Source organism: Gossypium hirsutum, chromosome A10 (assembly GCF_007990345.1).
Source record: "Gossypium hirsutum isolate 1008001.06 chromosome A10, Gossypium_hirsutum_v2.1, whole genome shotgun sequence".
NCBI lineage: Eukaryota > Viridiplantae > Streptophyta > Magnoliopsida > Malvales > Malvaceae > Gossypium > Gossypium hirsutum.
The window spans coordinates 115048996-115071381 of record NC_053433.1 but is presented as its reverse complement, the minus strand read 5'-3'; the positions used below and the strand labels follow the sequence as shown (position 1 = coordinate 115071381).

General features: G+C 37.9%; 1 protein-coding gene across 1 annotated transcript; it reads right to left on the bottom strand.

Annotated features, from left to right (window-relative positions):
* Positions 1–725: 725 nt before the first annotated feature.
* LOC107936664 (putative disease resistance protein At1g50180) lies at positions 726–3062 on the bottom strand. The gene has a single exon (XM_041078199.1). The coding sequence runs from the start codon at positions 2964–2966 to the stop codon at positions 1572–1574; it is 1395 nt and encodes a 464-aa protein (XP_040934133.1). The 5' UTR covers positions 2967–3062; the 3' UTR covers positions 726–1571.
* Positions 3063–22386: the final 19324 nt, after the last annotated feature.

Sequence of the window (22386 nt, the reverse complement as noted above, 5' to 3'; positions counted from 1 at the left end):
TTTGAAACCCTTATTTTTTATATTTTAATAATAATTTTTATGTTAATTTTTATGAAATAATATTTTTATATTTTAATGATAAAATGGTATCTTTTATGTTATTTTACCAATTTTATATCAATCTCTAATGATATGGGTGAAAGAAAAATAAAAAGAATGGAAAGACTATTATTTTACAGAAATAAATACCTCACGGGCAAAGGCGTGTAAATACTTGGATGGAGGGAATATGGTGCACTTTATAGAAATTTTCTCCTTCTCTTCCATCTATCCCTTTAATCCTATTTTTAAATGGTAAATTCACTCCTACTATTAACAGTTCTTGAAAAGTAGTAATATACATCAATTTTTCTAGAAGCATCCCTAACCTTTCAATATTGGCCAAACTCTAATCTTCGAAAGGCATGGCATTGTGCTTTTTTCTATTTCCCACTCCTTCAATTTAAATAAAGGATGCATTTTAAGAAATCAAGTTGAGGAAACCATTGACAGACCAAATCATTTTTCTCCCCAAATACTGTAAATTAAGAATTCTCAAACATGGCAGCTTTCCCAACACACCCGTCAGATCATTAGTCATATGAGAGAACTGCAAAGTTAACTTGACAATACTTGGTGGAAGAAATTTCAAAGCATGATGGCTCTGATGTGGATATTCCTTTATGGGACCACTTAACTTCAATTTGGAGAGGCGACAACACTGTAAAAGAGGTTCCAAATCTAGATATGTAAATGAGCTTGATTTCTATAGAAAATTTTACACAAAGTCATGGACAATGACTTAAGGCAATCCAATATCGCCAATAGTAAGATAGGCTTAACATCTTTTGATTTCTTAAATATTATTCCAAAACACTGAATATGAGTCAACCTAAGCACCTCATTATTTTCAATCAACTTCTTGTCCACCCACATGTACTTCAAAGTTTCAATATTTTTTGAAGAAAAGTTTCGCGACCAATGAAAATATCTTTCGATCTCAGGATACTCATCCCCTTTCGTTACAAATTGCCTTAAGCGTTCCAACTGGAATACAACATTTGGAACTACAAAGTGAAAAAGGCATCGGAGGTACAAAGTGTGTAAATTCTTCAACTTTCCAATAGCCCTTGGCAAGATTATTTTCATTATGCATCGTAACCTCAAATACATCAAATGATGGAGATTACCAATTTCACTTGACACATGCCACTCCTCAACCCATCTAGTAAGTTTCAACACTCTTAAAAGTTTAAAGTTATTGAAATTTGAAATATGGACATTTATCAATACCTTTTCTTGATTCATCAGCAACAAAGAACGTAATTTTGGATGCTTTCCTTTTAAATAGAAGCCCCTTTCGCCAGGATGTATAGCAATTCTTCGTGGCATAGATGCTACCAAGGTCACATCAAGAGAATTTTCAGATTTTTGAATAAATTTTAAGAAATTCTCCTCTTCTGCTTTCTCCATGCACAAGTCTCTGAAGAGATCATGTATTCGACATGTTTTCACTTTTGTCCCTGTAAAGTCTCGCCTCCAAACTTGAACCAAACTTCTATCTATAAGCTCTTCTTCGCCTACATCCTCCATCAAGATTTCTTCGCTTTCCAATAATGGTGAAATGAAACCTTCAGCGATCCACAATTGAATGAGTTCTTTTTTGATATTTCCCAATCTTCTGGATAATGAGCAAGATACAGAAAGCATGGTTTTAAATGATAAGGCAAATCATTGTAGCTTAAAACCAAAATCCTGTTCACCGCACCATATTGATGATCATGTTGTTGGAGCCCTTTTAAGTGTCCATGGAAAAGGTTTTTGTGAACCGTCTCCCATTGATCCACTGATTGTTTTCTTGCTAGCAAGCTTCCCAAGACAACAATTGCTAAAGGTAGACCTCCACATTTTTTCACCATCTCTCTTCCGAATTTCTCAAATTCTTGTGAGCAGCATTGAGAACCCATTTTGCTCCGTGGGAATGCTTTCCTACACAAAAGATTCCAACTTTCATCATCTGCAAGAAATGAGAGCTCCATGGGAGTGTTGCAAGGATCGGCGTATAAAGCCACATTCCTGTTGCGTGTTGTGATCAATATTTTGCTTCCCTTTCCTCCTCGTGGAAAAGCGGGTTTAAGAATATCCCAATCATCGCTTCCCCAAATATCATCGAGGACAATCAAATACCGCTTTTCTTTCAAAGCGTCAAAAAGCCTTTTCATCAGCTCACTCCCTTCCAGTTTCTCAAATAGCTCTCTTTCATCTTTAGAAGGAGAGAGAATTTTCATCAAGACAGTAAGCAAAACTTCTCTCGGCTTACATTGTTGAGATATATAAACCCAAGCCATGTAATCAAAATGGCGTCTCACATCAACATGATTATATACTTTTCTGGCAAGAGTAGTCTTACCAATGCCCCCCATGCCGACTATCGAAACGACGGCATGGAGTCTATCTTCTTCAGTCATCAACTTGGTCATGACATCCTTCGTGCTAACCTCCAAGCTAACAACATCCTCTTCCTCGACATGTGAGTATGTCCTTCTTACCCGTTGCTGCAAAATTGAGCTAGAGCCTTCTCCATCACGGGATATCTCATAAGCTGGAAGATTCTTGGAAATGTTTTGGAGCTTGGTCTGGATTGCTTTGACCTGCACCCCTATTTTGTGCAGATGCGAAGGTTTGGTGCAAATGGAGGTGAATCTCTTGACGATTCCTTGAAAGCCTCCTTGATGTGCACGTTCAAGGATGAAGGAGTCGATAGCATCTTCAGCATCGTAAGCAAGATCTCTAATTTCCGACACCCGATTCTGGAAACGCGCATCTTGTTCAAGCTTGCGATCCGCGTCCTTCAAGAAACACTGCATTCGCTTAAGTTCAGCGTTTAGGCTCTCAACTTGATCTTTCACATCTTTGAGGAAAACAGCTTCATGGATGAGTAAATCAGAAATTCTTTCAACAGCTAAGGACACAATAGCCTCTGCCATTTCTCCTGCTTGTTCAGAACAGATTCCACCAAACAGATCGGCAAGTATTAGTAGAATATTTTAAGTGGAGAAGTATTTCTCTTTATCAGAAGTTTCGAAGAGCTGTTTTCGGGAATAACATATATTAGTGGAGAAACACGTGTTTAGTGAAATAGGAAATTTGGGGAAAGATTTTTTGTTATTAATAAAATTAAGAATAATAACAAGAAATTAAAAACAGAAAATTCAATAAATCCAACTTATAATCAGGATTAAAAATGTTATAAACAAATTATAGTTATGAAATAAATAATAAGGACAGTAATTAATAATAATAATAATAGAAGAGTAAAAGCAAATAAGGAATGAGAGCAAAAGAAAATTTATATTTATAGAGATTAAAAATATATAATAAATCAAATTTATTTTCATATCATTCATAGCAATTATAAAATAACTTATTCCAAATAATAATAATAATAAAACTCGCTTTTATTTTTTTCTTTTTGTAAGAAAGAAAACGTTAGGTGTACACAAAATTCCAAAAGCGCAAGAGATTTTCCACATTGAAACCAAAAGCTGTTTCCAATTTCCACATTGGATGCCATACAAAATCGATAAAGTAAAATGGCATGTGAAGAAAAGGTAAGCTAAAGTTATGATCACTCAAACAAAACTTTACGGAATAATTAATATTATTGATTAAACGGTTAAAAGTTTCAAAATAAAAAATAATTAATGTATAATTCTTTTTATATAATATTAAGTGAGAGAGGACGTCATATAATTTAAATTCGTGTCATTAAGATACCTGATAAGAAATTTCACTCTAGAAAAAATTTCACGATATTTGGTGGAAAAAATTCTAAAACGTGATGGCTTGGATGTGGACTATCATCTATCCCCATTAATCCCAAGAGAGATGATGACATTGAGAAAGGGATTCTAAGTCTAGATATGATAGGTGTGGAAGGTGTAAAAACTCCAAGGGCAATGACTCAAGGGGTTGCAATTTGGATAGCAAGATGAGGATAGGCTTCACATATTTTATTCTTGTAAATATATTCCTAAACTTTGAATATTAGTCAACCTAAGCACCACGTTACCACCACTATGTACTTCAAAGTTTCAATACTTTTTGAAATGAACCCTGGGCACAAAGGAATTCCTCTTCCGATCCACTTAGTCGCTTTTATTACAATATGCTTTAAATTTTCTAACTTAAACACAACATTTGGATTTACGATGTGAAAATTAAATTTGATGTATAAAGTGTACAAACTCTTCAACTTGCCAATAGATGACAGCAAAATCATTTTATTCTGACATTCTAACTTCAAGTATCTCAAATATAGGAGATTACCGATTTCAACTAACACATGCCACTTTTTGAAACACCCTTAAAAATTTGAAGCTTTTGCATTGCGAAATACACAAATCTTGCAATGTTTCATTTTGAGGCAACAACAAATAACGTAATTTTTGATGCTCTCCCTTCAAATGAACTTTCCTTTCACTAGGATGAATAGAAATTCTTCGTAGCATAGGTTCTGCCAATGTCACATCCAATTCTGACTGTTGTTGAATAATTTCCAAGAACTTCTCCTCTTTTGCTTTCTTCGTGCACAAGCCCCTCAACAGATCATGCACTCGACATGTCTTAACATTTGTTCCTGTATAGCTTTGCCTGATAACTTGAACCAAGCTCCTATCTATAAGCTCTTCTAGAAATTGTTAGCCTACATCCTCCATCAAGATTTCTTTGCTTTCCAATGATGGTGAAATGAAACCTTCAGCTATCCATAATCGAATGAGTTCATTTTTTGATATCTCCCAATCTTCTGGATAATGACCAAGATACAAAACGCATGGTTTTAAATGATAAGGCAAGTCATTGTAGCTTGAAACTAAAATTCTGTTCACTGGACCATATTGATGATCTTGGTGTGGGAGCCCTTTTAAGTGTCAGTGAATATTTTTATCACACCCCTAACCATAAATCACACAATTAGCTTTGTAAATATTTTTAATAAATATTACGAATCTGATTTATGGAAATAGAATCTCGAAAATACATTTTCCGACACCTATGACTATTAGGTCGTTACAATTTTTGTGAACCATCTCCCATTGAACCAATGACTGTTTTGTTGCTAGCAAGCTTCCCAACATAACAATTGCTAAAGGCAGACCTCCAAATTTTTTCACCGTCTCTTTTCCAAGCTTCTCAAATTCTTGTGAGCAGCATTAAGAACCCATTTTGCTCCGTGGGAATGCTTTCCTACACAAAAGGTTCCAACTTTCATCATCTGTAAAGTGAGAGCTCCATGGGAGCGTTGCAAGGATCGGCATGTAAAGCTACATTCCTATTGCGTGTTGTGAACAATATTTTGCTTCCCTTTCGGCTTTCTTCCTCGTGGAAAACCAGGTTTAAGAATATCCGAATCCTCTCTTCTCCAGAATATCCCAATCCAGGTTTAAGAATACAAATTATTAGATATTTAATTATCGGTTTGTTCTTAGTAAATAGTAAATGAGTAAAACGTATTTAATATTTCATGATAATTTTGATTTAAAAAATTTTATGAAATGATTAATATCATTAATTAAACGGTTAAAAGTTTCAAAATGATTAATGTATGACTCTTTTTATATATAATATTCCGGTGGAAATGGATGTCATATAATTTAAACTCGTATCAAACGGGTACCTAATAAAAAATAAAAATATATAGAATCTAAAAAAAAATATTGCATAATTAATCATTCTTCATTAATGAAAATCTATACTCTAATCAAGTTATTGATAAACATCACTTTATTCAAGTTCATATTATTTAGCAATCCAATTTAAAAACACACACTTGATGGGGTTGAATATCTCAATGAAGTGTAATTACCTGCATCAACAAGAAAATGGTATAAACATATCATCATCTCTTATGTATACTAATTAAAAATATGAATTGAAAATTATGGTAAATGATATTAAAATTTTAGTTTTTCTAGAAAAATATTCAAAATCCTTATTTTTTTATATTTTAATTACAATTTTTATGTTAATTAAAGATGTGTATTTTTGTTTTCTGTTGTTTTACTAAATTTATATCAATATCTAACTATATGGGTGAAAGAAAAAAAAAAGAATGAAAAGATTATTATTTTACATAAATAAATACCTCAAATGATGTTGAATCCAGTAACTTTACAAAGTCGATGGAGGGAATGTGGCGCACTTTATAAAAATCCTCTCCTTCTCTTTCATCTATCACTTTAATCCTTTCTTCCAATGATGAACTCAATCCTACTAATGACATTTCTTGGAGAGTAGTAATATACCTTAATCCTTCTGGAAACATGCCTAAACTAACGTTAACTAATTCCAATCTTCGAAGACATGGCATTGCGCCTTCTTCTATTTCCCACTCTTCCAACTTTATTAGATTCCCTATCTGAAGAAAATCAAGTTGAGGAAACCCATTCGCAGAGCAAATCATTTTTCTCCCATTATATGCTTTAGACAAATAGAAAATCCTTAAATGACATAGCTTTTCCAATACGCCCATTGGATCCTGGCTCATATTACAGGAATCCAAAGTTAGTTTGACGATATTTGGTGGAAGAAATTCCAAAACACGATGGCTCGAATTTGGAACTCCTTCTATCGCCCCCATTAATCTCAGTTTGGAGAGGTGATGGCACTGAGAAAGGGGTTCTAAGTCTAGATATGATAAGATTGAATTGTCTAAAATATCAAAGGACAATGACCGAAGGCGTTGCAATTTGGTTAGCAAGATTAGGATAGGCTTCACATATTCTGATCTTGTAAATACTAATCCTAGACTCTGAATATTAGTCAACCTAAGCACCACATTATTTTCAATCAGCCTCTCATCCACCTCTATGTACTTCAAAGTTTCAATATTTTTTGAAGTGAACCCTAGCCGCCAACGAAATCCTCTTTCGCACCACCTAGTCCTTTTTAATATAATATGCCTTAAACGCTCTAACTTGAACACAACATATGGAATTACAATGTGAGTTTCATACTTGATGTATAAAGTGTATAAACTCTTCAACCTGCCAATAGATTGCGACAAAATCATTTCTCCATAGCATCCTAACTTCAAGTATCTCAAATGTTGGAGATTACCAATTTCAACTGACACATGCCACTTTATGACATTCCTTCTTAGAAGAGTCAACACCCTTAAAAATTTGAAGCTTTTGCATTTTGAAATGAAGAATTCTATCAATTCAACGTCTTGAGGCAACAACAAAGAACGTAATTTTGGGTGCTCTCCCTTCAAATGAACTTTCCTTTCACTAGGATGAATAGGAATTCTTCGTAGCAAAGGTTTTGCCAGTGTCACATCAAATTCAGCCGATGATTGTTGAATAATTTCCAAGAACTTCTCCTCTTTTGCTTTCTTCGTGCACAAGTCCTTCAAGAGATCATGTATTCGACATGTTTTCACTTTTGTCCCTGTATAGTCTCGCCTCCAAACTTGAACCAAGCTCCTATTTATAAGCTCTTCTAGGAATTGTTCGCCTACATCCTCCATCAAGATTTCTTTGCTTTCTAATGATGGTGAAATGAATCCTTCAGCGATCCATAGTTGAATGAGTTCACTTTTCGATATCTCCCAATCTTCCGGATAATGACCAAGATACAGAAAGCATGGTTTTAAATGATAAGGCAAATCATTGTAGCTTAAAACCAAAATCCTGTTCACTGCACCATATTGATGATCTTGGTGTGGGAGCCCTTTTAGGTGTCCATGGATGTTTTTGTGAACCATCTCCCATTGAGCCAAGGACTGTTTTGTTGCTAGCAAGCCTCCCAACACAACAATTGCTAAAGGCAGACCTCCATATTTTTTCACCATCTCCTTTCCAAGCTTCTCAAATTCTTCTGAGCAGCATTGAGAACCCATTTTGCTCTGTGGGAATGCTTTCCTACACAAAAGATTCCAACTTTCATCATTTGTAAGAAGTGAGAGCTCCATGGGAGTGTTGCAAGGATCATGTTGGTGCAAGAGGCAGCAACAGGCTGTTTTGTATCTTGCTTGAATAGCAAGCCTCGAGCCTTGGTGAAGAAACAAACTCGGAAGCAGAAACAGAAAATGAAACTAGCTAGTGAAAAAAACATAAAAGAGAGAAGAAGATTGAATGAAAATGAGCTGATTTTTTTCATTAACACATCAACAAGGCATTAAGCCATTACATATATTGGTCAACAAGTAAAACAAACAAGTAATCACCTAATAACATACCTAACACCACTAAATTGCCTAGTAACTTGGTAAACTTGATTGAAAAACAAAAACTTCTACCTAAACTTGTCAATCAGCACCTAATTACATCAAAATACAGTTACCAACTTAGTTCAAAACAAACTAAAACACAAAATGTTCATTTGAGTAACCAAATGAAACAATGCAGTTTCGGTTTGCTGTTAAAGCACGATCCCTGCATGGCCACCTTGCATGGTTACCTTGGCTGCTGCATGGGGGTTGACTTCAACACTCCTCCTCAGCTTCTATGCAGCAGACTCCTAGTTGCTTCCTTAGGTTTACAAATCTCGATGCACTAAGTGATTTTGTGAAGATATCAGCGATTTGATCTTCTGAGCTGCAATGAATTAGCTTGATCTCTCGAGCTTGTTCCATTTCTCTTATCACATGGAGTTTGATGTTGAAATGTTTTGTCCTGCCATGGAAGACAGGGTTTTTAGCAATAGCAACTGCTGACTTGTTGTCACAATGTATCACAGTTGCATCATTCTGCTGTAGATTCAAATCACCCAAAATTTTTCTCAGCCACATAGCTTGATTAACAGCATTAGCAGCTGCTACATACTCTGCTTCTGCTGTCGATTGAGCCACCATTGTTTGTTTTCTTGAGCTCCAACAGATCATAGCTGAGCCAAGAGTAAAAGCATAGCCAGAAGTGCTCTTCATGTCATCCTTTGAACCAGCCCAATCGCTATCAGTGTAGCCAATCAGTTTCAACTCTTCAGCCTTTCTAAACTGTATTCCATGGTTTAAGGTACCTTTGATGTATCTTAGCACCCTTTTCCCAGCCTTGTAATGTTGCTGGTTACAGCAGTGCATGAACCTTGATAGCATGCTCACAGCAAACAGAATGTCAGGTCTTGTTGCTGTTAAATACAGCAAACAACCAACAAGGCTCCTATAAAATGATTCATTGACAGGCTCGTGTTCTTCTTGGCTCGACAGTTTTATGCCAACTGCCATAGGTGTGCATGTTGGCTTGCAATTTTGCATTGAAAACTTGGATAAAACTTTCAAAGCAAACGCCTTTTGTCCCAAAAAGATTCCTTGATCAGCTTGCTGTATCTCTATTCCAAGGAAATAAGTCATCAACCCCAAATCTGACATCTCGAACATTTCCTTCATTCTTGCTTTGAAATCAGCCATCACAAGCTTGTCTCCTCCAGTCACTAGAAGATCATCAACATATAGTGACACAATAAGCTGTGTTTCAGCTCCATTCCTCTTAACATAGAGTGTTGGCTCACTAGCACTACTTTCAAATCCCAAACTGACCAAGTATGAGTCAATTCGAGCATACCAGGCTCGAGGGGCCTGTTTTAGGCCATACAAGGCCTTTCTTAGCCTATACACCAAATGTTCCTTACCAGGCATTATAAAACCTGGGGGTTGCTCGATGTATATCTCCTCTTCTAGGAATCCATTGAGGAATGCAGACTTGACATCCATTTGGTGGATTGTCCACTGGTTCTGAGCAGCAACTGCAATCAGCAATCTGATTGTATCGAGTCTGGCTACTGGAGCAAATGTTTCCATGTAGTCCAGACCATACCTTTGACTGAAGCCCTTTACAACTAGTCTGGCCTTTAGCTTGTTTAAACTTCCATCTGCATTGTGCTTCACTCGATAGACCCATTTTACACCGATAATCTTTCTGTTGGCAGGCTTTTCAACCAACTCTCATGTCTGATTCTTTACAATCATGTTGATTTCATCAACCATAGCTTGTTTCCAACCTTCATCTGCCTCAGCCTCTTCAAAACTGCTAGGTTCTGCTATTGCAACCTGTGCCCTTTCATAAATATCTTCTAGGAGCCTTGTGCCTCTCACAGGCACATCATCAACATCCATTTCAGGTCCTAGCCACTCAAGTTCAGCTTGATTAGGCACTAGGTCTTCTAAAATTGTTTCTGGCTCATTTTTCTCCCAATTCCAGCAGGCTTTTTCATCAAAGATGACATCTCTGCTCACCTGGACTTTGTTTGTCAAGGGATCCAGAACCCTGTAGCCCTTTTTGACTGAGCTGTAGCCTACTAGAACACCTGGTTGAGCCCTTTTAGAGAGCTTGTCTCTCTTTGCTGCTGGTATTTGTGCATAACACAAGCAACCAAACACCTTCAGATGTGCCAAGGAAGGCTTGAAACTGAACCAAGCCTCGAAAGGTGTCTCGGATGCAAGAGCTTTGGTAGGAAGCCTGTTCTGAAGGTAAACAGCAGTGTTTACTGCCTCAGCCCACATGGTCTTGGGCAGTTTCTTTTCAAACAGGAGACATCTGGCCATATCCATCAGACTTCTATTCTTTCTTTCAGCTACCCCATTCTGCTGAGGTGTGTAGACATTTGTAAGCTGATGTTTGATACCAGCATCATTGCAAATGGCTTGAAACTGAGCTGAAGTGTACTCAGTGCCATTGTCAGTCCTTATCGATTTCAGCTTGCAACCTGTTTCTGTTTCTACAGCATTTTTAAACTTCACAAACACTTAAGCTACCTCAGACTTGTGTTTTAAAAAGAAAATCCAGCAAAACCTTGTAAGATCATCAATAAAGAGGATGAAATACCTGTTTTTGCTGAGTGATTCAGTCCTCATTGGGCCACATACATCAGAGTGCACCAGCTGCAGTCTTTCAGTAGCTCTCCAAGCTGAATTTGTAAGAAATGGCAGTCTTGCCTGTTTTCCCATTTGGCAAACTTCACACACATCATCATGCTCCACTGAGCTGGTGAAGTTCTCTGCCAAGCCCTCTTTGGCCAATCGAGCCATTGATCTGAAGTTGGCATGTCCAAGCCTTTGATGCCAAAGCTTGAAGTCATCAACAGAAGTTGTGTATGCTGAGTTTGAGTCATTTGCCCAGTGAACCTCAAAGCATTTATCAATCATTGTGACTGTCATAAGGCTTGATCCACTTGGATCAGTAATGTGGCATTGTTTGTCCTTGAACACAACAGAATAATCTTTCTCGAGCAGTTGAGCTATGCTGGGAAGGTTTCTGTCAATCTCTGGCACCAATAGCACATTTGGAATGATCTTGTTGCCTGTGGGAGTACATATCAGCACTTCTCCTCTTCCTTTAGCCCTTATAAACTGACCATTTCCAACCTTGACCTTGGTTTTGTATCTTCTGTCCAAGGTTTTAAACAAGGAGGCATCTGGTGACATGTGGTTAGTGCAACCACTGTCCAGCAACCAGCCTTTTGAGCATTTCTTCTCAGCAGCTAAACAGGAAACAGCAAAGACCTGTTCTTCTTGGTCACTACTGTCCTCAGCTACTCGAGCTTCAACCTTTGACTGCTGAAATTGATTCTGCCTTGGCTTACTCCTGTTTTTACAGACCCTTTCAACATGGCCCTTCTTCTTGCAGTGTTGGCATACTGCATCTGGCCTAAACCAGCATCTGTCTTCTGGATGGCCAGGCTTCTTGCAATATCTGCAGGGCTGGTCATTGCTCCTTGCAGCATCAGGCTTAGGCCTGTTTTTCCAAGGCTTTTTGCCTCTTTGAGCATTGGTGCTCGAGGCTTCTCTGGCCTTGGCTTGAAATGCACCTTCTTGGTGATCTTCAGCTCTGCTAGCTCTTCTTTGTTCCTGAGCATAGAAGGTGTTGATTAACTCAGTCAAAGAGATGCTAGCAAGGTCTCTTGAGTCCTCTAGGGAGGATATCTTGGCCTCATATCTCTCAGGCAAAGTGGAGAGGACTTTCTCCACAATTCTTGCCTCATCAAAGTGCTCACCTAGGAGCCTTATGCTGTTAACCACTGCCATAATTCTATCTGAATACTGCTTCACTATTTCTTCTTCCTTCATCTTCAAATTCTCGAAGTCCCTTCTCAAGTTCAACAGCTGCTGTTGCCTTGTTCTCTCAGTGCCTTGAAACTCCTCCTTAAGCTTGTCCCAAGCCTGTTTTGGAGTCTCACAGGCCATAATTCTGGTAAAGATGACATCTGATACACAGTTCTGAATACAGGACATGGCTTTGTGCCTTTTGGTCCTCTCATCAGCATGTTGTCTGATCTGAGCTACTGTGGGATTAGCCCTCAGTGGTGCTGGCTCAGCATCTATGTTAACAACTTCCCACAGATCGAAGGCCTGTAGGTAAGTCTTCATATTGACCAGCCATATGTGAAAGCCTTCTCCATTGAAGACTGGTGGGGCTGCTGGTGAAAATCCTGAAGAAGCCATCAGTTTCCTTGATTTGAGGCAACAGGTCCACTAAGACAAGAGCTCTCGATACCAATTGTTGGTGCAAGAGGCAGCAACAGGCTGTTTTGTATCTTGCTTGAATAGCAAGCCTCGAGCCTTGGTGAAGAAACAAACTCAGAAGCAGAAACAGAAAATGAAACTAGCTAGTGAAAAAAACAGAAAAGAGAGAAGAAGATTGAATGAAAATGAGCTGATTTTTTTCATTAACACATCAACAAGGCATTAAGCCATTACATATATTGGTCAACAAGTAAAACAAACAAGTAATCACCTAATAACATACCTAACACCACTAAATTGCCTAGTAACTTGGTAAACTTGATTGAAAAACAAAAACTTCTACCTAAACTTGTCAATCAGCACCTAATTACATCAAAATACAGTTACCAACTTAGTTCAAAACAAACTAAAACACAAAATGTTCATTTGAGTAACCAAATGAGACAATGCAGTTTCGGTTTGCTGTTAAAGCACGATCCCTGCATGGCCACCTTGCATGGTCACCTTGGCTGCTGCATGGGGGTTGACTTCAATAGATCGGCATTTAAACCCACATTCCTGTTGCGTGTTGTGAACAATATTTTGCTTCCCTTTCTTCCTCGTAGAAAAGCAGGTTTAAGAATATCCCAATCCTCGCTTCGCCAGATATCATCGAGGACTACCAAGTACCGCTTTTCTTTCAAAGCATCAAAAAGCCTTTTCCACATCTCATTCTCGTCCAGTTTCTCAATTAACTCTCTTTCATCTTTAGAAGGAGAGAGAACTTTCATCAAGACACTAAGCAAAACTTCTCTAGGCTTACATTGTTGAGATATATAAACCCAAGCCAAGTAATCAAAATGGTGTCTAACCTTAACATGATTATATACTTTTCTGGCAAGAGTAGTCTTCCCGAGGCCCCCCATGCCGACTATGGAAACAATGGCGTGGGGTCTATCTTCTTCAGTCATCAACATGGTCATGACATCCTTCGTGCTAACCTCCAAGCTAACAACGTCCTCTTCCTCGACATGTGAGTATGTCCTTCTTAACCTTTGCTGCACCTTGATAATTGAGCTAGAGCCTTCTCCATCACCGCCTATCTCATAAGCTGGAAGATTCTTGGAAATGTTTTGGAGCTTGGTCTGGATTGCTTTCACCTGCACCCCGATTTTGTGCAGATGATAAGGTTTGGTGAAAATGGAGGTGAATCTCTTGACAATCCCATGAAAACCTCGTTGATGTCCTACTTTAAGAATAAAAGAGTCAATGATATCTTCAGCATCATAAGCAAGATCTCTGATTTCCGACACCCGATTATGGAGACGCTTGTCTTGTTCTGGCTTCCGATCAACGTCCTCCAAGAAACACTGCATTCGCTTCAGTTCAGCGTTTAGGCTCTCAACTTGATCTTTCACATATTTGAGGAAAACAGCTTCATGGATGAGTAAATCTGAAATTATTTCAACAGCTAAGGACACAATAGCCTCTTCCATTTCTCCTGCTGGTGGAGAACAAATTCCACAAACTGATCGGTAAGTAATTGTAGAATATTTTATGTATTAGTGGAGGAAGTAATTCTCTTTATCTGAAGTTTTGAAGAGCTGATAAGGTTGCTGATTATTTTTCTTTGGACAGGAAAAAGCTGAAGATATTATTATTATTATCATTATTATTATTATTATTATTACTGAACTGAATTTTTTAAATAAAATAACTTATATTATTTGGACGAAGCTACACGTTATTGAGTGATTTCTTTTTTTATATATTTTTAACCAAATTTAGTTAATAAATTCATTTTTTTAATTCCTTATGTGGGAGGATCGTAAAGAAAAAATTATATAAAAGATCTTGAAATTCAGAATAAGAGTACTGATGTAACATAAAACTATTGAAAAGGGATACAGATGACATGGCGTCACTATTTCATACAATCCTTTCCCTGTTAGAATAGGTGTAATCAAATATAAGCATTTAAACCCTATGAAATCACAAACAATAAAGATAGAGATATGACTGTTATAGCACCATAATGCGAGGAACTATAAATTTTAAAGCTAAAAAATCAAAAGAATTAAATTATGTATAAAATTATTTTTTAATACAATATTAAGGGTAGGGATGAGGTTAAATGGTTTGAACATATATTAAACGAGTGTTTGACAAGAGCTTTAATAAAAACGAGTTTTTGTGATAATGGCTCCAACTCTTCTAAATCAAATGAAATTTGTCATTGTAGAAAGATATTCATCTATAGTATGTGATTTGGATGGAGGGAATATGGCGCACTTTGTAGAAATGTTCTCCTTCTCTTCTATTCTTCACTTGAATCCTCTTTTCCAATGAACGTCTCATTGTTGATAATTTCAATTCTTGGAGAGTAGTAATAAACATCAATCCTTTCGGCAACATCTCTAATTTTAAAATAAATCTTAACTTCAAATTTCAAAGACGTGGCATTGCACCTTTTTCTATCTCCCACTCTTCTAAATTTTTTGCATAGTCCATGCAAAGAGAGTCAAGTTGAGGAAAGCCATTGGTAGAGCAAATCATTTTTCTCCCCTCATATGCAAAACCTTGTAAGTTAAGAATTGTCAAACAAGGCAACCTTTCCAATACACCCATTGGATCATGAGTTAGCTCAGAGAAACGCAAAGTTAACTTGACAATACTTGGTGGAAGAAATTTCAAAACATAATGGCTCTGATGTGGATATTCTTTATTAGGCCCTATTAACTTCAATTTGGAGAGGCCACGACACTAAAAAAGAGGTTCCAAGTCTAGATTTGAAAATGAGCTTGACTTGTCATCGTTTAGAAAGTCAGACAAACTCATGGACAATGACCTAAGGCGATCCAATTTGACCGCCAACAGTAGGATAAGCTTAACATCTTCTGAACTCTTGAATATTATTCCTAAACCTTGAATATTTGACAACCTAAGCGCCTCATTATTTTCAATTAACTTCTTGTCCACCGACATGTACTTCAAAGTTTCGATATTTTTTGAAGAAAAACTTCGCCACCAATGGAAACCACTTTTGATCCTAGGGTATGCATCCCCTTTCATCACAAATTGCCTTAAACGTTCCAACTTGAATACAACATTTTGGACTATACTGCGAGAAAGGCATTGGAGGTACAAAGTGTGTAAATTCTTCAACTTCCCAATAGCACATGGCAAGATCATTTCCCCAGTGCATTTTAACCTCAAATACCTCAAATGATGGAGATTACCAATTTCACCTAACACATGCCACTTTTCCTAACATTCCTCGTAAGTTTCAAAACTCTTAAAAGTTTAAATTTCTTGAAATTTGAAATATGGAAATTTATGAATACCTCTTTTTGAATCAGTAGCAAAGAACGTAATTGTGGATGCCTTCCTTTTAAATGGACATCCCTTTTGCCAGGATGTATAGCAATTCTTCGTGGCACAGATGCTACCAAGGTCACATCAAGAGAATTTCCAGAGTTTTCAACTAATGAAGGTTGAATAAATTTTAAGAAATTCTCCTCTTCTGCTTTCTCCATGCACAAGTCTCTGAAGAGATCATGTATTCGACATGTTTTCACTTTTGTCCCTGTAGAGTCTCGCCTCCAAACTTGAACCAAGCTTCTGTCTATAAGGTCTTCTAGGAATTGTTCACCTACATCCTCCATCAAGATTTCTTTGCTTCCCAATAATGGTGAAATGAAACCTTCAGCGATCCATAATCGAATGAGCTCCTTTTTCGATATCTCTCAATCTTCTGGATAATGAGCAAGATATAGAAAGCATGGTTTTAAATGATAAGGCAAATCATTGTAGCTTAAAACCAAAATCCTGTTCACTGCACCATATTGAGGATCATGTTGTTGGAACCCTTTTAACCTTCCATGGAAAATGTTTTTGTGAACCGTCTTCTACTGATCCAGTGATTGTTTTCTTGCTAGCAACTTTCCCAAGACAACAATTGCTAAAGGTAGACCTTCACATTTTCTCACCATCTCTCTTCCGAGTTTCTCTAATTCCTCTGAGTAGATATAAGAATCTGTCTCGTTTAGTGGGAATGCATTCCTACACAAAAGATTCCAACTTTCATCATCTGTAAGAAATGAGAGCTCCATGGGAGTGTTGCAAGGATCGACATATAAAGCCACATTCCTGTTGCGTGTTGTAAACAATATTTTGCTTCCCTTTCTTCCTCGTGGAAAAGCAAGTTTAAGAATATCCCAATCCTCGCTTCTCCAGATATCATCGAGGACTACCAAATACCGCTTTTCTTTCAAAGCGTCAAAAAGCCTTTTTGTTGGAGTTTCAACACACTTTAACCGGGTAAAGTAAGAATTTCAAACAGAGCACCAACAGTAATATATTATACCCGGGTAAAATATGAGGGAAAAAATGATTGGAGTTCAAGCTTTTTAGCTACTGTCAAGAATGAAGAACAGAACTTAGAAGTTTTTAGAAGGCAAAGAAAGATAGAGCATATGGAAGAAAATCTGATGATTTCATTCATTTGAAACATTGGCTTAAAGCCATTACATATACCAGTCATTTGGCTGGTCAAAAGATTAACAAATCATTTACCTAAACACTACCTAACTCCACTTATTACATTGGAACTTACAAAACTAAACTTGTACACTTAAGTAAAGTTGGTCATCAGCTCCTACATCATCAAACTACATCAAATAGGCTTAAACTAAGTTCAAAACGAACTAGAACACATTTCATAGACTTGGTTACAAAAGAAACAAAATAAACAGCTTCAGTTACGCATACTTTACCGGGTAACTTATGTGTATGAATTCTTGCACATACTTTACCCGGACAACTTATGTATATTTGTTCTTACGTGCTTGAATCTGCATGGGCTGTATGTCTTGCATGGGAACTAACTTCAACACTCCTCCTTAGTTTCCATGCTTGTAACATCTAGCTGCTTTCTCAGTTTTATAAACCTTGACACACCAAGGGCCTTTGTGAAAATGTCAGCAACCTGCTCCTCTGAATTGCAATGAATCAGCTCCACCTCTTGAGCTTGTTCCATCTCCCTTATCACATGTAACTTGATGCTGAAGTGCTTCGTTCTGCCATGGAAAACAGGATTCTTTGCAATTGCAACAGCAGACTTGTTTTCACAAAAGATCTCTGTTGCCTCCCTTTGATGTAGGTTAAGATCAGCTAGAATTTTTCTCAGCCATATGGCTTGATTTACAGCATTTGCAGCTGCAACATATTCAGCTTCTGCTGTTGATTGAGCCACAAACGATTGTTGTTGGGTTTTTGAGCACTTATCAGCTTCAGCTTCTTCAAAACTGCATGGCTCCACTATGGCAACTTGTGCTCTTTCATAAATTTCAGCCAAAGGTCTAGTGCCTCTGACTGGCATGTCATCAATGTCCATTTCATGACTAATTTGATTAGGTTCAGCATGATCAACCATCAGCTCTTCAGAAACAGCCTCTGGCTCATTCTTTTCCCAATTCCAGCATCCTTTTTCATCGAAGATCACATCTCTGCTTACATGAATTTTGTTTGTTAAAGGGTCCAAAATCCTGTAGCCCTTCTTAACCATACTATACCCGGCTAAAATACCAGGAATAGCTCTTTTGGACAACTTATCCCTCTTTACAGCTGGTATTTGGCTGTAACATAGGCAACCAAAGACTTTCATATGAGCCAATGATGGCTTGAACCCGAACCAGGCTTCAAAAGGTGTCTTGTGAGCAAGTGCTTTGGTTGGAAGCCTGTTTTGTAAGTAGACTGCAGTGTTAACTGCTTCAGCCCACAAATTTTTAGGCAATTTCTTCTCAAACAAGAGACATCTAGCCATATCCAATAGGCTTCTATTTTTTCTTTCACTGACCCCATTCTATTAAGGTGTATAAACATTTGTTAGCTGGTGTTTGATGCCAGCATCATTGCAGAGGGCTTGGAACTGGGCTGAAGTGTATTCAGTCCCATTATCTGACCTAATGGTCTTTATCTTGCAGCCTGTTTTTGTTTCCACTACAGCTTTGAACTTTATAAACACTTGAGCAACCTCAGACTTATGCTTCAAAAAATAAACCCAGCAGTATCTGGTAAAATAATCAATGAAGAGAATAAAGTACCTGCTGCCACTAAGTGATTCAGTCCTCATGAAACCACAAACATCACTGTGCACTAATTCCAGCTTACTTGATGCTCTCCAGGTGGTATTTGCAGGAAATGGAAGCCTAGCTTGCTTTCCCATCTGACAAACTTCACATACATTTTCAATATGAACTATTTTGGGGAAGTTTTCAACTATTTCCTTACTGACCATTCGAGCCATAGACTTGAAGTTGGCATGACCAAGTCTTTGATGCCAAAGCTTGGTGTCTTCTGTTGAAGCAACATGGGCTGAGTGTGAGTCACCTGACCAGTTGACTTCAAAGCATTTTTCAGTCATGGTGACTGTCATGAAGCTTGATCCATTTGGATCAGTGATTTTGCACTTTTGGCCTTTGAACACAACTGAGTACCCTTTCTCTAGCAATTGAGAGATACTAAGAAGATTCCTGTCAATCTCAGGTACCAACAGGACATTTTTGATGATTTTCTCACCTGTGGTTGTGCGAATAACCACATCTCCCTTTCCTTCTGCCTTGATAAAGTGGCCATTGCCGACTTTAACTTTTGTTTTGCAGCTTCTGTCTAATGACTTGAAAATAACTGCATCTGGTGACATATGATTGGTGCAGCCACTGTCAAGGAGCCAACCATTTGAGACTTTCTTCTGAGTAGCTGAGCAGGAGACTGCAAAGACCTGCTCTTCATTGTCACTGCCATCTTCAGCTATCTGAGCTTCAGCCTTGTGTTGTTGGTTTTGGCCAGGTCTGCCTTTTTCTTTGCAGACCCTTTCAACATGGCCTTTCTTTTTGCAGTGTTGACACACAGCATCTAGTCTGAACCAGCATCTGGCCTCTGGATGACCAAGTTTTTTACAAAATCTGCAGAGTCGATCTTCTCCTCTTGCAGCATCAGGCTTAGGCCTATTTCTCAAGTTCTTTTTGCCTTTATAGGCTGAGGTGCTCAAGGCTGCTTTGGCCTTAGCTTAGAAAGCACCCTCTTGGTGCTCCTCCGATCTGCTGGCCCTCCTTTGCTCTTGTGCATACAGAGCATTGATCAGCTCTGTTAAAGAGATACTGGTCAGATCCCTTGAATCCTCTAAGGAGGATATTTTTGCTTCGTACCTCTCCGGTAAGGTAGAGAACACTTTCTTCACAATCCTTGCCTCATCAAATTGCTCACCAAGGAGCCTTATGCTGTTAACTACAGCCATGATTCTGTCAGAATACTTCTTGACAGTTTCTTCTTACTTCATCTTCAAGTTCTCAAACTCCCTTCTCAGATTCAACAACTGCTGCTGTCTTGTCCTCTCAGTACCTTGGAACTCCTCCTTAAGCTTGTCCCAGGCCTGCTTGGGAGTCTCACAAGCCATGATTCTGGTGAAAATAACATCAGAAACACAGTTCTGAATGCATGACATAGACTTGTGCTTTTTGGTCCTCTCATCTGCATGTTATCTGATTTGAGCCACTGTTGATTGGCTCGAAGTGGAGCTGGCTCGACATCAGTGTTGACAACTTCCCACAGATCAAAGGCCTGTAGGTAAGTCCTCATCTTGACAACCCATATGTGGAACCCCTCACCATTAAAAACTGGTGGTGCTGCAGGAGAAAAACTTGATGAAGCCATTTAATTTTCAACAACAGGTCCTCTAAGATGAAAGCTCTTGATACCAATTGTTGGAGTTTCAACACACTTTAACCGGGTAAAGTAAGAATTTCAAACAGAGCACTAGCAGCAACGTATTATACCCGGGTAAAATATGAAGGAAAAAATGCTTGGAGTTCAAGCTTTTTAGCTACTGTCAAGAATGAAGAACAGAACTTAGAAGTTTTTAGAAGGAAAAGAAAGATGGAGCATATGGAAGAAAATCTGATGATTTCATTCATTTGAAACATTGGCTTAAAGCCATTACATATACCAGTCATTTGGCTGGTCAAAAGATTAACAAATCCTTTACCTAAACACTACCTAACTCCACTTATTACATTGGAACTTACAAAACTAAACTTGTACACTTAAGTAAAGTTGGTCATCAGCTCCTACATCATCAAACTACATCAAATGTAGGCTTAAACTAAGTTCAAAATGAACTAGAACACATTTCATAAACTTGGTTACAAAAGAAACAAAATAAACAGCTTCAGTTACACGTACTTTACCTGGGTAACTTATGTGTATGAATTCTTGCACATACTTTACCCGGACAACTTATGTGTATTTGTTCTTACGTGCTTGAATCTGCATGGGCTGTATGTCTTGCATGGGAACTAACTTCAACACTTTTCCACAACTCATTCTCGTCCAGTTTCTCAATTAGCTCTCTTTCATCTTTAGAAGGAGAGAGAAATTTCATCAAGACACTAAGCAAAACTTTTCTCGGCTTACATTGTTGAGATATATAAACCCAAGCCAAGAAATCAAAATGGCGTCTCACATCAACATGATTATAAACTTTTCTGGCAAAAGTAGTCTTACCGATGCTCCCCATGCCGACTACCGAAACTACGGCATGGAGTCTATCTTCTTCTATCATCAACTTGGCCATAATTTCTTTGGTGCTAACCTCCAAGCTAACAACTTCCTCTTCCTTGACATGTGAGTATGTCTTTAACCGTTGCTGCACCTTGAAAATTGAGCTAGAGCCTTCTTCATCACTAGGTATCGCATAAGCTGGAAGATTCCTGGAAATGTTTTGGAGCTTGGTCTGGATTGCTTTGACCTGCACGCCGATTTTGTGCAGATGAGAAGGTTTGGTGAAAATAGAGATGAATCTCTTGACAATCCCATGAAAACCCCGTTGATGTGCTGCTTTAAGAATAAACGAGTCGATGACATCTTCAGCATCGTAAGCAAGATTCCGAATTTCTGACACCCGATTATAGAGACGCTTGTCTTGTTCTGGTATACGGTCAATGTCCTCCAAGAAACACTTCATTCGCTTCAGTTCATCCTTTAGGCTCTCAACTTGATCTTTCACATCTTTGAGGAAAACTGCTTCATGGATGAGCAAATCCGAAATTCTTTCAACAGATAAGGACACAATAGCCTCTGCCATTTCTCCTACTGGTCTAGAAGTGAAGGAAGTATTTCTCTTTATCAGAAGCTATGAAGAGCTGTTTGGGGGGGTGAGGTTGCTGATTATTTTTCTTTAGACAGGAAAAAGCTGAACATAATTTTTTGAATAGCATAACATGTATTCAAAGTAGACGGAGGAGAAAATCATAGGAAATTTGGAGGAAGCTGCGTTAAGTTTAATCAAGTGGAAAGATTTTTATTTTTTCTCCCCATATATGCGAATTACTGTAAGCTGAGAATCTTTCAACGCAACTTTTGCAATACACCCATTGAATCGTACTTCATATAACTAAACAATAAAGTTAACTTGAAAATATTTGATAGTAGAAATTTCAAAACATCATGGCTCGGATGCTGATATTATTCTATCTTCTCTACTAATTGCAGTTTGGTGAGATAATGACACCGAGAAAGATGTTCCAAGTCTGAATATGATATTGGGACTGTAGCCACATATAACTCTATGTACAATGACCAAGGCGATGCAATTTGATCGACGACATTAAGATATGCTTTGTATATTGTGTGCTCTTAAATGCTATACCTAAACTCCGAGAATTAGTCATCCTAGGCATCGCATTGTTTTCAACAAGCTTCTTGTTCACCATTATGTACTTCAAAGTTTCAATATCTAGAAAAGTCAAGCTTGGCTGCCAATGCAACCCTTCTTTGATCCACATTAAAAGGGGAACTTCGACCACAATATGCAATGCAACATTTGGAATTACAAAGTAATTTCCACATGGAAGGTATGAAGTGTGTAATACTCTTAAATTTTCCAAGAGATTGTGACTAGGGACAAAGGG

What these genes read in the sequence shown, in the direction of transcription:
- LOC107936664 (XM_041078199.1), bottom strand. Translation starts at nt 2,966, where the DNA reads ATGGCAGAGGCTATTGTGTCCTTAGCTGTTGAAAGAATTTCTGATTTA.